Source organism: Syzygium oleosum, unplaced genomic scaffold (genome assembly GCF_021117445.2).
Source record: "Syzygium oleosum isolate NSW1041296 unplaced genomic scaffold, Sole_v2.1 Sole_v2.10, whole genome shotgun sequence".
Lineage (NCBI taxonomy): Eukaryota > Viridiplantae > Streptophyta > Magnoliopsida > Myrtales > Myrtaceae > Syzygium > Syzygium oleosum.
In genome coordinates, this window is record NW_026607494.1 from 1,181,349 (window position 1) to 1,197,508 (window position 16,160).

The 16,160-nt window shown below is 39.7% G+C and overlaps 1 protein-coding gene and 1 pseudogene across 2 annotated transcripts; both read left to right on the forward strand.

Annotated features, from left to right (window-relative positions):
• The first annotated feature begins 328 nt into the window (after positions 1-328).
• On the forward strand, positions 329-5,020 carry LOC115687943 (uncharacterized). Of its 2 annotated transcripts, XM_056315046.1 has the most exons (4): positions 329-433; positions 1,025-1,209; positions 3,439-3,552; positions 4,628-5,020. In XM_056315046.1, exons 2-4 carry the CDS (start codon positions 1,051-1,053, stop codon positions 4,790-4,792), a joined length of 438 nt encoding a protein of 145 aa, XP_056171021.1. In that variant the 5' UTR covers positions 329-433; positions 1,025-1,050; the 3' UTR covers positions 4,793-5,020. The 2 variants fall into 2 exon arrangements, with proteins under 2 accessions (XP_056171021.1, XP_056171022.1); XM_056315047.1 differs by lacking the exon at positions 3,439-3,552.
• A 5,187-nt stretch (positions 5,021-10,207) lies between these two features.
• On the forward strand, positions 10,208-11,544 carry LOC115687948 (uncharacterized; annotated as a pseudogene).
• Positions 11,545-16,160: the final 4,616 nt, after the last annotated feature.

Genomic DNA, 16,160 nt, shown 5'->3' on the forward strand with positions numbered 1-16,160 from the left:
CTAATCCCAACTCAATTTGGACAATTGATTCCAATTTTTCACTCAATTGCCAATTTTTGGACAAGATTACCCTTGTTCCAATCATCGGAAAAAATCATCGGACAAAGCGAGTTCAGACTCTTATTTGAGATTATATACGTCATTTCAAATTCTTATTTAAAGCAAAATTCATCTTTTTTATTTTTATTAAATGATCTCACTTCGAACTTCTATTTGAAATTTTCTTTAAAAAAAAACAGGAGTGGGGGGGACCTAACCCGGTTTAAGACGCCCACGAAGCACGAGCGTGACTGGACAAGCATACCAGTGGGACTCCCGAGCATCGTCGCTCCTTCCTTCGCTATTTTTTCCCTCTGCAACTTGAAGGTGGGGCCGGAGTTTCACCGATCGAGAGATGCCGGGGAGACGATCGGCGACCCATTCGCAAGCGTAAAGAAAATTTCCTCTCCCCTCTCTCGTTCCTTCCTCTCTGGTTGTCCTCTCTGCTTCTCCGCCTTTGGTTAGGTACGATTCTGATTAGGGGTTTGCGAAGCCGTGGTTGTTGGTGCTGCTCCGTGGGTGCTCCCGTTTTGCTTCTCAGTGCGGTTCTCTTTCTGCAGTTTTTGGCTGATGTGGGGATGGGATCCGATTTTCCTGCTCCTCCTCCTCCAAATTTTTTGAAAATTCTGCTTGAAAGGCTGTTTTAGATTGATCATTGATGGTCAAATTCGAACTGGGGAGTTGCTGGAATGATCTCCTTCCCTGCTATATGGGAGGAGGAGGAGGATCTAGAAGTGAGGGTCAATTCTGGGTTCTTATTTACTTTGCATTTGAATGGTTCTCCGGTCACGAGGAGGATGAGCTGGATGCACAGTCCCTAATGGTTGACTGAAAGAATGCGCGGGTTTCGGGTTTTTAGTATTTAGCTGTGACTTATGGAATTGGAATGCATCTTTTCCCCTGTTATTTTGCGCTTGTTGGTCGTAGTGAACTGTTTTACGAGAGAGTCCGGAGACTTGTGAATGATGTGTTCGATTTCATGTGCAGGTCGTATGAGAGGTTGCTGTAAGGATGTCAAGGCCGTGGCTCCTTGTTTTCCTGCTTTTGCTGATTGTGTTCACGTCTCAGTTCGAGTGGAAGCAACAATTCGGTAATGAGAATGACCTGACTCCGAACAAGTCGCAGAAGGAGCAATATGTTTCTGAAAGGGAAGAAACCGTGAAGGAAAAGGTGAGGACTCTATTTATGCTTCTCTTGTACTTGTATGTTTGACATTCCCATAATACTAACCAGAGAACGATTTTTTTAACACGTTTTGCAATTATTTATTATAAGAATCTTCTTTATTTCGATTTCGGATAGAAACATGCTAAAGTTCTTTCTTTTTGTACAATTACCTGCGCTATTTAAGTGGCAAGCTTCTTTCGATGCCACCACTTGCTTGACCTCCAACCCATGAGACCTCCTAGCCCGGGTAGTTCCCTCTATGCCACCACTGTAACCATAATAAAACAAGGATTGCGTATATGATAAAGTCATGGTTAAGGGAACTTCAGTTGAATATAGGTTTGCGGATTGTTTAAGAAATCCTCTATGATCTACACTGGAATTATCCTGATGACGAGTACAAAGCAGATTACGGATGATCAGTTTGAAGTACCGTCAGGAAATGAAAAGTAGCACATTTCTTTTTCTCAGGAAGAGCGTATAGCAAACATAGAAAACCTATTAAGCAAAATTTCGTCTTTTGGCTGTTGGAATAATTTCTTTCCCATGTAATAATGGTTTGGTAAGGTATAAACTAAAGCAAACCATGGATAATCATTCCCCATTTGTAATATCTCATACGACGGGTAGCCCATTTTGTTTTCCAGCAAACCACCAAATGCACTGTGTTTTCTTTTAATACCATCAAGTGAGAAGAAGATTGATGCTGCGTTTACAAGAACTTATAAGAACCAATTCCTCGAATGCCTCAATTTGGGTTCTATTAGTGACTTTATTATTAAGGATTCATCTATCTCATTCATATCAAAGCATATAATGGAACCGCTTGCATTTTGTTTGTGCTATGATATAATGATCTCAGAAGCTGCTGGCTGCCACCAGAAATGAAACGGCATTCCTCAAAGAGTTAGAAATTCTGGCATAACTCAACCTGTAAATTTCTTTCCCTAACATAAATCAGTGCTTGCTTCTCTGTCCTTCAATGGCCATTTCGTTGTTGGTGCGTATCCATGCATCTAGTGGATTTTGTGATGGATATCTTTGTATCTATTGCACATTGATAGCTCTGGTACCTAGCAGGACGATCTGGACATAACATATTTTCTCCATTTTCTTGGTCCACAATTGAATAATAACGGTCATTAGTCTTTTCCCTTCTTTGTTGGGGAATGGATTTGTGTTTGCATGGCTTTCGCTTCCCTTTTTCTTGCTTTATTTTTAGAGCAATGACTTTGATGAGGAGTGATAAGATTTTTCTCGGTTCCCACTCCCGACATGGGCACATGCACGTGCACACTTGACAAAACTCTTGTGTTGGGGTAGATCATAGATGAACATATGATCTTCTTTATTCTTTTTTTTTTTTTTGACAACTCATATTTTTTTACCATGATTAGCTTCCTGTGAGTTCTTGGTGTATTGTGCTCACTTCCTTTCAATTCGTTTTGCCTGTGTAGTGAAGTCTTGTGTCTGTAATTGCATCTCTTCACACAAGCATGTTTATGACTTGCCGGTTTGTATAGATTGTGTCCAAGACAATGAGAATATCAGTTCGGGTTGTGCGCAAGCTTGGTATTCGAAACGCATCAAAGTTGAGTGTACATGGGCGGTGGTTATTTCTAGTCCATTGCCTTAATGTGGGGGTTGCAAATGGGCAGTTCAATTTGGTTCTGTACTTTGAATTGAATTGAGCTGAAGTTTTCAAGTAGGGATTTAGCACTCGAAACCCAGAACTAAACTGAATGTCGAGGACATAGATAGTGTTAGAAAGCCCTATTGGAGAGCTTAACCTGTTAGGTGGAAAGAGATTACATGAATATGAGGGCCATTGAAATTCTGTATTCAACAGATGTGTGGAAACAGACATGATATAGACCTAGGACATGAAGGATAATGAACATCGTGTTATAAAGCTCCACCAAAAGCTTGGGTGAAGGAAGAATACCCAGTGAAATTCTGTTTTCAAGTGTTTTGAGATAACGCTTCAACTAACAGAACTGATCGAACCAGTTCAGTCCTTCGGTTTGTGAGTTTTGACCAGTTTCTACCCTCCCCTGGCCTCTCCCTTCCCATTTTCCTTCCAACTACTTTGTTCTATGAGAAACAACCCTTTCTTACTGTCTACTAGTAGGAGATAAACTCAAATCTTTCCAACTTAAATAATGCTTTTCAACTAGTTTTGGGGACTGCCAGCTGGAACTCTCCTTTGTTTTTGGAAGCTGTCTTCTGTAGTTAGCCAGTCAACATAATGTCATAGAGTGGAGATTAAGGACGACTGTGAATGTGAAGAGGATGAAAAAGAAGGCAAAGCCTGAATCGGCAACGCAAAGAAAGGACTTTACAAAGGCAAGTGCTACAGAACCCTACTATGAGGATGAATTGAGAGTACTGAGCTAAGGTAGAAAATAGAAGAAGAATGATAGGGTGTAGAAGATGATGGCAACGATGGAAGAGGTGTGATGTGTGATTGTGAGTTTTGGGTGTTTTTAGATTCGCTGATTACTGTTTACATATGGTAGAACATGGGACCTTTTTTCTTAATAAGTTAATCTGTTCAGTTCTGGCAAAAGGGTTTATCAAACCGATATTCTACAATTTAAATAGGCCCAGAAACTAATCAGGTTGGGGGGGAATCCGACTTTCTGGGTTCAGTGCAGACTGTTCAGTTTGGGCTTTTGTGTTTTTCGGGCATTTTGATATTTGTTTGATATTCTCTTCAGTTCTATCCTTTCATATTCTCTTCAGAAAACTTGGTAGTGTGCTTTCTATCCATTCTGTTCTCTTCCTTTCATATTTTTGGATAGCAAGAGCTGGGTATCATTAGTTTTCTCTTTTTAGCAAAAGTAAGGTTTGATTAATTGAATCGTCATATGATGGTTAATGTTATAGAGAGAGTACAAGTTTCTTATGAAACTTTTGGCCCATAGTAACAGAGTTTTTTTTTTGGTAAGGAATAACAGAGTTTATTTTGAGAACCATAGCATAAGTTAAATAGTGCTCTTGCCGCGTTATATGAAGAAATGACGATGTGTACACCGACCTTGTAGCTTCACCTGAATTACTAAAATTAGAACCGCTTCACTGGATAACTTCATAGAATGTGATGATTTAATGGACGATATTATTTACTCTCTGGTCTTTTCATCCAATATAGCTTTGGTGCTATAGATTGCGTGATTTATTGGAAAAAATACTGATACGATCATTGAAACTCTCTATGTTGTAATTTCATGTTGATTTGTTCCGATGTTTTATGGTATCAATCGATTTTTACATTTGTTAAGCGCCTTCTTCTTGGTTGACTTGTAGAGTGATTAAAGTATAAGGTTGATCTCCTCTTGAAAGGATTCACTTAGCTGTGGAGAGGGTTATTATTGATTTAATGTTACCTGATTTGATCTTTGCTTGAACTTGGTGACAGATTATCCTCTCTCAAGAGAAAACCATTCAGAAACTCAATGAGCTTGTCCAAACTCTCCGCCAACAGCTCCACCAGTGTAGGGGCGAAAATGATAGCAGTGGATCCTCTGGTCCTTTAACTGAAATACTGACAGAGCTTGATCGGCATCCAATCTTGGAGGACTAGTCATGTATCATTACTGAGCTTCATGATTGTAAGTAATTAACTCATTTATTTTCTATGGAAGCATTTTGTATGAGTGTGATTTACCATGCCATCGTTGGAGTTGATTGATGCAATTTTGCTTCCACAAAATCTAATGTATGTTAACTACATTCATTAATTTTCGGATCCTCATCTTGCTGAGCAATCTTGAGGGTGATATGTAGATTGAAACCGGTTATTTTGGTTCCAGAGTTTTATTTTTCTGTTTTCAGCGAACAGGTTTGAATATTGCTAGTTTATAAATGGTGTAAGATACTAGAGCTGCTCCATTGTCAAATTTAGATGAAAAAAGGTCAAGCTCCTCTGATGCTATTCAGATTGTTGTTTGACTACTACTTGGTCGAGTTAGAGCAGTTGAGTATTAAAGTCCAGTCAAACTTGAGCTCTATAAGTTTACACTAGCACTTCATCAACTAAGGAATTATTGTCTATGACTGTATCGTGTGGTAAAAACAATGAGAATCTATTTTAGTCCATTAATTAGTACTTTTCTCCTATTACATTTTCCAGTTGAGTCCTCTGAGTCATTTGGCTTGTGCAATGAACTCTTATTGCCACGTGTTATTTATTTCGTCAAAGTGTGGAGCGACATTTCTCAAGTGGAATCCTTCATGGATCAGCAATCTCTTAAATGTAATGCAGATCCATAGTTTGAACAATTTAGGTCTGCAGTTCTAAATGTCATGATTTCACATGTTAAAATCTGTACTTTCCTAGAGGAGTTCTATTATGAAAATGGCAAGCCGTTACTAAGGCTTCACTGGACAAATTGAAACACAACTCAGCATCATAGGAGATAGCAGTGACCACACTAATCCTTTTGTGGCCAACAGTAACCTTCCGTACTTTGGTCCCATCTGTTATTGAATGCATTGTCCTAAGGAGTTGAAAGACTGTCACGCGAATAACCATTCCATCAACTAGTGAGAAAATTCGTGTGAAAATCTCTCCCTCATCTGTCGTTGCATACCATCTAATGTCCTTTTGCTCTGTCACTGTGTACCAAAGACTTAATTCTATGAACATCTTCCAAGCCTCGACATGGGTTCTTATCAAGTATACAAGTCTGTACTGCTATTCATTCTCTTTGAAATTCATGAAGCATCTCTACCGAAGACTTGAACTGTTTGATGGTTTGAACCGGTTTTCATTCATCCTTATCAAAACCTCTTATCTGAATGTGTAAAAGATACAGATGTACCAAGGGAATTGCTATGCCATGCTTTGTTAGTAAAGAATAGAGGCGAAGGGAAGTGAAGGCGGGTGTGGAAGGTGGAGGAAGAGAGTTTCAAAAGTTCAATGTGGGCACTTACGTCTTGGCGTGCTTATTCACCGGTTCACTTCTCTTGGTCAACTTCAAAAGAACAAAAACGAAGTAAAATAAGCATCTCTTAAGTGCAAAGTGGAGGACTCTTTGGAGCCAAGTAAAGGTTGATAGCTGTAACATTTACTGTTTCGAAGCCACTCGATGCATCATCCGTATAAGCAGTAGATATATAACATCTCAATGTGGAAATGGGTCGTGATAATTGAACTTGTAAACTAAAATATCATGCTCGAAGTTTTTTATGTGGGCCAAATGCAATAAAGGCATGAACTTATTCTCGTAGGATGAAAATATTCTCCCTTTTCAAACGATCCAAAGAAGATGTAAAACTTTTTCTTGATGGATTAATGCCTAATGTGTACAATGGACATGTTAGAAAGGGGAAAAGATGTTTCTCGTGATTACAAAGTGACCTCTTTCCTGAGTCTTTAAAATCCATGATTCATTTGTTTTAGCAAAATAGAGAGAAAAACGAGCAATCATAATTTGAAGGGATGATTACTAAAAAAGTCATAAACCTATTGCACGGATACCAATTCAGTCGCAAACATTTCAATCGTCAATTTTGTCCTTAATCTTTTGATAATTGGCTAATGTAGTTATTCCAACCAATTTTGACTTGAAATCCTAATGTAGACTTTGGCCGTTCTACATGACGCAACAGACGCTAACATGAGCAACTTTTTAAAAAAAATTTGAATTGTTTATATTTTTTCTTTTTTTTCTGCAGATTTACTATTTCCTCTATTGGAATTATATTATTTTGCAAAATTTGCCAAGGGATCATTTAAGTTTAATAATTTTTAAAAAAGTATTTGGTGATTTTTTTTATTAGAAGATCTTAATTGGCATTGATTTTCGGTGAGCAATGTCAGCTAATTTAATAGTAAATTAATGATTTCAAATATGGATAATCACCGACGCAGCTTAAGTGATCAGTTTCTAAAAGTTACGAGATCGCTTGAAAATTTATGGTACTAAAGCAAGCGTCTTAATCCCTCACGTGTAATCTCATGTGAATAATGTTATTATATGGATGTCAGTGTCCTTAATGGGGAAAAGGAGAGAATGAATTTGAATGGAAAATTTTCTAAAATTTCTATGAGAAGAGAAGGGAGAGTAAATGTAAAATAATGGATGTTTTCTTTTCATTTTCTTCTCTCACGGTGCTTCCAGACATAGCATGGAAGAAACATAATAACGTTATGACCGAAAATAGACAAATCATGGCATGAAGTAGGTGCATCTTCGTATCAACTCTATTCATATCAACCCTCAAGTTAGGCCTTACATGAGATCCACATGATGAAGGGTAAAGGCGGACTTAGTAATCTCATCAAGAGTAAGAACATATCCGAGTTTAAGGACAACATAGGACATGATTATGTTAAGTAGACAGACACTATTTATGAGAAATCAAAAGATGAATTAATTTAAAAACTACAGTATTTGATGAAATATTGGAATTGGAATGCAATCTCTTTAGAGTCTGAATGTATGGTTTCAATTTGCTACATCTATAAGAAAATTAGTCAAGTGTCTTTACCATGTCAAAATCTATCCCCTACAATAGCTAATGATCCTTAACCCATATATCTACTTGACCTTCTTAATAACTTATTCTCACTCCTCTTCATTCATTCCCACCTCCCCCATGTTAATGAAAAGCTAACAAAACCACAATTCCATTCTCAATTCCCATTTTCATTCCATCTCACTCTAATTAGCCAAATGATTTCACGAAAGGGAAGCGGGCCTTTCCCATCCCGCCGGATTCATTCCCGATAACCAAATGAACATCAAGATTTTCACTCCTTCCAACCGTCGCCGATGGTGGACAACACAGTGACGCCTCCGGCATCCAATCTTTCTCTCTCTCGACAATTACCGCTTTCGTGAAATCTTACAAATTTCGCAAATTTCGCAAATGCAGCTCCTCCTCATCTAAGAACAACGTGGGGATCTCCTGTCCTTACCAGCAAAAACAACCAAATAAAACATCGATGCATCAAGGCTTGGGTCATCTTTCATCGTCAACTAGTGCCTTAAATGTAGTAGAGTCAAACAGGATCGGTTAGAGTAGTTTGGAAGAGTGATGTAAGTGATTGAAACAAACTTATTCGTATCCTTGCATTGTTCAACATCGATTTGTTGCCCTCATTTATTACCTCCTTTGAAAAACATGACTAATTGAGGAAGACAAGTTGTACTGTAGCCCTCGTTTTTGGGCATATTGTCCTCTGAACCCCAAAAGTCCACGTGAAACATTAATTCCTATGGCTACAAAACTTTGTATCGAATGAAAAATGATCCCATTACAAAGCATTATCACTTCAACTTCAAAACATCAAACCGTAGCCATTAGCTAAAGGTAGCTAAGACTCATTGACTTTCTCATAGAAAATTCGATGGATGTATTTATCATGATATGATGTTGATTGCATAATTCAAAAAGTTGATCTTGATAGCCAATTCTCTTAGAGAGAGATCCACAAATAAAAGGGGTCAAACTATTTTTCAATGAAATCGAAAGGTCAAAGATTTGATGAGAGTGATTTGCTATGGATAACCGCACCGAGTGGAGGTCTAGGAGGTCAACGATACAGCTAACTATTTCGTCTAATATATGGGAAGCTTGAAATTCAGTGGGATGGGTTTTTTTTTTTTATTGCCACCATAGAGATCAAGCTTAATATTTTTATGCAACTCTACATAGTTTTTGTACTTTTGTTTTGGCATTTCGATAAACTCTAAACACGTTGAACGCGCTGGAAATGTTCGCAACGTAACAAAAGTTGTTAGGTGTTCCTATTTAATGCGCGATGGGGTAAATAAAGTCGATCATATCTGAGGAGAATTCATTGCTATAATAATATTTCATGACCGCCGGAATCGTCTGCATCGTCATCTTTGTGTTGATGCTACTAGGGCTTCAAAAGGATTACTGATCGTTGTACTGTTCCTTATCTCTAGCATTATTAACTAATCATAATATAGACCGATCGTGCATGTCATAAAATATGGAAAAGGATTGTAGTTTGTTCTGTACATTAGCTTCGAGATTTCGAAAGGATCCAACTTACTCTTCGACCAACGTAATTCCTTCAGCCGAAAGCGGTTGAAAAACTATACCTTGACAACGAAGTCAGCTACTTCATTAACTTGGAATTACTCAGTTCCGATGCACATAATTGGGCAGTTTATCAGGAGCCTTGAAGTGTCCAACGCAATTCTTCCCACGCCATAAACTCACTCTTGCTTGATCATTGTCGTAATTGAATGAAAGACATACTCATTTCCGCGGCATATGTCCTCTTGACTTGAGAATATCTGCGGAGAATGCATCATTTTAGGAGTTAGGAGTTAGGGTTTCTCTCGAAGAGTGATTAGAAGAAACCAATTTGTTGAAACACTCGCTTGCACACTCTCAAACCGATAGAACTACATTTGTGTCATGCATGGCATCAAATGTCACCCGACTTTGGGTAAGCGAATATGTGGTCACTGTTCATAGGTTGATAAAGGGTGAAATCTAAGATTGACGAGAAAAGAAAAGAGAACTCTTGGATATCACCAAGAAAATTCAGCTGGTGAGAAGATAATGTATAGACTCAGCCTGTGGATGAGGTGGTGGACAGAACCAATCACAATGCGGAGACTATATAGTTTTTCTAATTTTTCGTGGACCAAGCATAGGTTTCACATATTCTCGAAAATCGATTAAGTTAGCCTATCAAATACTTGCCGGGGAACTTCCGGTAACATTAGGATGAGACCTAATACAAGATATGTAGTCGTACCCCTATTTCGTGGATAAGCGCAAAAGAAATCCAGAAGGCAAAAGATCAGAGTCAGGCAGACTTATTTCGTGGATATATTTATATTAGTTTAGGCTGTTGCACCGTTCAAAGTTCCTTCGGTGTCTTGCATCGGAGTTTTAGGTGGTGTTGGACTTTTATTATTAATGTTCAGTTGTGGAAACCGTTGGCTTTGGTTCTCCTCTCTCGGCAGGCCCCGCCCAATTATGCAATGAATAAGCCACCTTCCTTCACTTCCTTGTTCCCCTCTCTCTCTCTCTCTCTCTCTCTCTCTCTCTCTCTTCTCGTTTAAGCTTTTTACAGAGACCAACTCTCTCCCTCCTCACTTCTCTTGTATAAAATGACCACAGATGTTCAGTTCAGCCACCAAAACTAAAAAGTCCACGGTGTAATTTCGAGTATAGGCGGTTCGTGTGGCGGCCTCAGCTTAACCGGCGTCGTAAGACCCTCGCCGATCACTCAGTGATGTCTTGCATGTAGAGCTAGAAAAGCCATCTCCTCTCCCTCTAGGCTGGCAAAAGTTCCTTCATCTCAAGGTATAGCACAGCCACCTAGCCCATCTTTGCTACTTCGTGTCCTGGGTTTCCTATTAGGTCTACTTTTATTGGAGAAAAATGTGTTGTGTTACATCATCACCAATTGATCAGGATATCTATGTAGGGATTCAATTATCACAACTAGTCCATCCTCATATGCACGTTCTGAAAATTTCTCTCTTCATGAACGTAGATCCCTCGTCAATCATTATTTGATATATGTCTTTGACACGTGGTGTCAATGGAGATTTCAGTTTTCATATATGTACTGGTAATCTTTCTACAAGATTGTATTGGATATACATAAGTCAATCGCTTTCTTGGTGTATAGACAGGTGAGTTTTATTACACAAAGGCTAGAGAGAATATGAGTTGCCATTTCCGCAGTGGTGGAGCTGAACTCGACTTGAAGCTCAACCTTTCCCCTCCAACAGTAAACCCGATCATGGAGTCTCCAACTGAATCCTTAGCCGTGTCGCCGACTTCAAGCTCAGGCCTGTCGCTGGAGGTAAACTCGGATGAGTTGTCATCACTCGCCTACCCTAGCAATAACAGCCCAGCAGTCACGCGGATGGTGCTAGTCGGGTGTCCACAGTGCCTCATGTACGTGATGATCTCGGAGGAAGTATACCTCAAATGCCCCAAGTGCAATAGCACTGTTTTGCTTAATATCTTGCCTGATAAACCCAAGGTTGTGAATAAACCCAAGTTGGATAACAAGGCTTCTTGACGTTGACTTGACTCTCACAGGAGAAAACCGAGGAAGAAAATTATACAAAAATTCATCTTAAATGCTGTTCTTAGTTACCTCTTAGTAGGAGAATGAATGATCTTCATACTATCTTCGATATTTTTTTTCTCTTCCCTTTGGACAAACTGTACGTACACCCTGCGATCGATTGATAAAAAAACAGAGAGCAAATGGGAGTGTGTTTCCTCTAAATTACTTATCTTGTATATATATTCTCTAATTATTATTTTGTTCTTTTGGGCTCATCATAAGATTGATCTTAAGGCCAAGTATTCCTTTTATTAGGAAGCCTTGCTTGTGTGAGTAGTGTCATTAGAGAAGGCAAGAAGCCTTGGTGGCTGATAATATGCAAGAATTTGAGGTCATGCTACCATCATGATTCATCAAGTTACTGTCCCACTGTGCATCAGTATATAGACAGTGTCATAATTCCTTGGTGGTCAGGTGTGTTAATGGTTCCTATTGATCTTGGTTTCGTCGGATTAATAAATTTTACGGTGTCAGCTTGATATATAGAGAACGGGCTTATGTCTGCAGTTTACACACACGTCACGTACAAGTTCGATTCCCCACCTTATCAAGTGCCCATAACACATTCCTAAAGCATTTCAAGACACAATGTATGTGAATCTTTCTCCAAGAGATCCAAATCAAGCTGTGGGAAAGAAACGTTGGAGAGAGAGAGAGAGAGAGAGAGAGAGAAAGAAGGTGATCATTTTGGGGCGTGATCAAGAGGTTGCTTGTGGATGAAGCGTGAAACTGGAATTGTGGGGTGAGGGCTGTTTTCTCAATCATCACGGTCACGAGCAAATGATATGAGCGGCCCACGGGAAGCTCTGCCCCGTGCATCAGAGAATGATTAGGGCCTCATTCTTAAATTGATGGGCCTATCTCCCTATCCATTCAATTGAAGAGAGAGAGAAGGCTTGACCGCCCGGGCTGATATTTAGTCAGTTCTCACTAAGTTTACTATGCCTATATCTCAGCTCCACCAATTACGGAGCAGTCTACATGATCAGGGTTTTTTTTTCGAAAGAAAATTTCATTCATTTGTGAAGATCAAACATAGAGGAATATAGAAAGCGTCCAAACAAAGCGAATACCAAAGAGCTGCAAAACAAGAAAAAAAACAAGGAGAATATAGCATGTAGTTATAAGCATGCTCTCTTTCCTAAAGACCATATCTGTCACAACACCATAAAAACAATCGGTGGCCGATCCTCGGTATCCTCAGTGATGGGTGCACGCTAAGATTTTCACCTCCAGAAACTATGGCTTGCAGTGCAAGCTTAGGTTCGGTACCCTCAACACCATCGCCATACGGAGACGACGGAAACAACAACAATAACATGTTGAACCACTACAGATCGAACTCCTTTAAGGAACTCCCGGATCTCGATTTAGATTAGGAGAGAAAAACTCTCAAATTTAGATCTAAACCTAAATCGGGAAAGGAGAGCTCGAATTTCAAAGAAGTCATAGAACCATGGCTTGAGCATCTTGCTGATTGGACTGATGACGACATTCTCACAAAGTTTTCAACTGCAAACAGATTTATTTACCACAATGAGTGAAGAAAAACAGAAGCAATGAGCAAAAGAAGACACCAAACGAGGCGTAAAAAGACTCCCAGATTAGATCGGGAGAGAAACAAATAGAAAATCAAAGCCTCAAAAGAAAAGTAGAGCAAAGCAAGCTCTCAATTTTAGAAGCCTGCAAGTGAAATGTCTTTGAGGGAGGGTTTTTTGGGAGAGAGATGATGGCGAACGATAGGATTTTTCAAAATCGCTATCTCTCTCTAATTTGTTGCTTGCTAATAACAAGGCTCGCTATTTGTCACCTTGAGCTTTGTACAACCTTCTTTGAGCTAACTTTGCACCAACCCACATGGTTGTTTGTGCTGTGTGTAGCTCTATGCTCTTTTTTCTCTCTGTTATATTTCGTCGGTCCGCTCATGATGAATGTGTCCAAGGGGCACCATTTGCTCTTAATTAGAAGTGTGTCGGAGAGACACCTTTTGAAGAGATGCGAGGGGAGTTTCTTAAGGGAAGTTAAGGTAACTTCCTCAACATGAAAACCTAACAAGAGATAAGTAAGTTCTAAAGAATAGAACTCTCTCTCTTTCTCTCCTCTCTTCATCAAAAAACGACGCATAAGGATTTCGTATCTACTTTGATAACACAATTGGCATTAACGTTGTGGAACGAGAATACTTTCCTCGTGATTGTATTCGAACCAACGTGAAGTAGATTCGTCTATCGTTCGCTGGTGATTCAACGTACGTTCCTGGAAAATTTGTTCGTCGTGCATCGAACAGGTTAGTTGATTCTCCCGAAACTTACTTCCTACACTCTCGACCAGTTACTGTGCTCACAAAATATGCAAGTGCTGCCTCAATGGACAACCCTAATTGATGTCGTCACCTCCTTGATCGGCCTGATGGTGGACGAAGATGTCCACTTTGAATTTAAGATTATGGAGTAGCCGCTACAGCAATGACAGATGATGTGGAGGAGCCTTAGCTTCGACGATGGTGTGGCCGGCAACGGTCGTCGGGCCCTCCCTCGGCCTTGCCCAATGGTCGGGAGGGCTGGGCAAGGCCGAGGGAGGGCCGTCTGACCCTTGCCCGTGGCCAATGAGGGCTCGGTGACCCTCACAGGCCACCATTAGAAAAAAGTAAAGAAGGAATGAGAAAGAAAAGAAAAATTAAAAAAAAAAATTGAAAAAAAATATATTAAAATACTATTAAAATTTATCCACTTCAGCGCCGGTTACACCACGTAAGATAGATGGTATCCACATCAGCGATTTCCGGCCAAAATTATCCGGATGGGCTCAATTAGGCAAAACGTGAAAAGGTTTAGGATTCAATTAGCACAATTAAAAGGTTTATAACTGAATTGGCGAAAATGCATTAGGTTTAGGACTTTTTGGACAATTTACCCCTTGACTATCGAGAGTAATATGTGGTGTAAATGATATACGCAAAATGTTTTCTTAATTACTTAAGACATAGTTTTGAAACATATTCTTCGTCCGTCTAAAGTTCTCGGGACATATAAGAAGACCTCTCGTGGAAATTCCGGATACGAATGTTTTCTACGAAACTAGACGGTGTAGCCAAATTGCCCAAATCACGAGCAAACCTTCATCGAAGCTTTGTTTCTTTGATTTGGTCCAAGTCGCCTTCTTAATTTCCTCGTTTCTTATTCATTAGAAAAAAAGTCATTGCACCAGCAATCACGGTTTGCATGCTGGACGATGGGCCCCGCTTTAACAGCCATTATACACTACAAGAGGATTTCTTACGGTAGAGCATACTTCAGTTCCATTTTCCGATTCCATTTCATTCCGCCTTATCAAACGCAACACAACGTTGTAAATATAAAAAAAAAAAAAATACCGCATTAGAAAATGCTTGACAACGTTCGGTGCTCAATTACGATTGGGCAACAGTAATGTTGTATGGTACGACGTTGCATCGTAGAAAATTCGGGGCCATTTGATCTCCGGGCAATGCAGCCCCACATGCCTCGATCTCAACTCCGGCTTATATTATTATCATGGTTGTATTGCAACTGTGAGTTCGCTAAGAACTGTATTCAGGAGTACTCTTAACTTATGCGCTTTGTGCTTACGTTACTAACTGATGTTTTAAAGCTGACGCATCTCCAATCTTGGAGGGATGGTTAGTTAAAAGCTGCTGCAATAATGGCGAGTGGGGCTTCTCGTGTTGGGTGACGGTTGAATTGAGGGCCATGTAAGGTCTAGAGTTTCGTAAGCTGACTATAGTAAATAGCAGTTACTAAACAGCACGGGGAAAAAGAAGAGTAAAAGTAAGTAACACAGCTGGCTCAGAACGAGAATCACGGGTCGCCGGCGCCGCTCTAGGCGGCGGTGGTGAAGAGGGCAATGAAGGTAGAGGATGCACCTCCGGCGGAGACCGGCGTGAGAGAAGGGAGGGAGGAGGGGGCGGTCGACGATACTGAGGAGGTCGAGGAGCAGGGAGATGGTGAAGAGGGCGGGGCTAGGGCTTGGGGGTGAGAGCGACAGATGATACCGCGCCTGGTTTCACTTAAATGTGCTTCACTTCGGTTTCGGGTTTATAGCCCGAGCCGAAGCGAAACCATTTTGATGCCCATTTGTTTAACTACTACCATAAATATGAAGAAGACCCGGCCCAAAAAGACTCGAAAATTTCATGTCGCATCGGGTCGGTCCGGGCAATTTTAATTGCTTAAGACATAGTTTTAGGAAAAAAATAAATATTATTCTTCTTTTGTCCTAATGTTCTTGGGTTATACAACAAGACCTCACGAAAATTGCCGAATACGAATGTTTCTACGAAAGTCGGCCGGTGCTGCCAAATTTGCCCTTGATTCTTTGATTCGGTCCAAGCCGCGTTCTTAATTTCCTCGTCTCTTATTCATTAGAAAAAATATAAAGTGGAAAAATCAAGAAAATGATTGCGTGACCAAACGAAATAAAGGATAATTGACTATATGAATAAATAAAATTTCCACGTCACATCGACCCATTATATGGAATCAAGTGGTTGAACTTGAGCCCAACCATGCACCCAAAATTTATCAATTTTCACTGTCTTGACTTAGTGGGGTGACGTCATTAATGTTGATTTTGACTTGGTCTACCTTAAAATGCATTTTGTTGTTGTTGTTGTCTTATGGTTGACCGATTACCTTAGAGCCACCTTAATCGCTTCGATTTTTGTTCGAACGAACAGTGGAGGAACTTTCATGTATGTTTAGGATCCGTTTTATTTCGTGAAAAATGAAAAAATTTTAAAAATATTTTTCTAAAAATAATCGCATGCACCACATACAAAAACGAACAAATGAAAAATATTTTCATCGTTGACGAAAATTTTGAAATATAA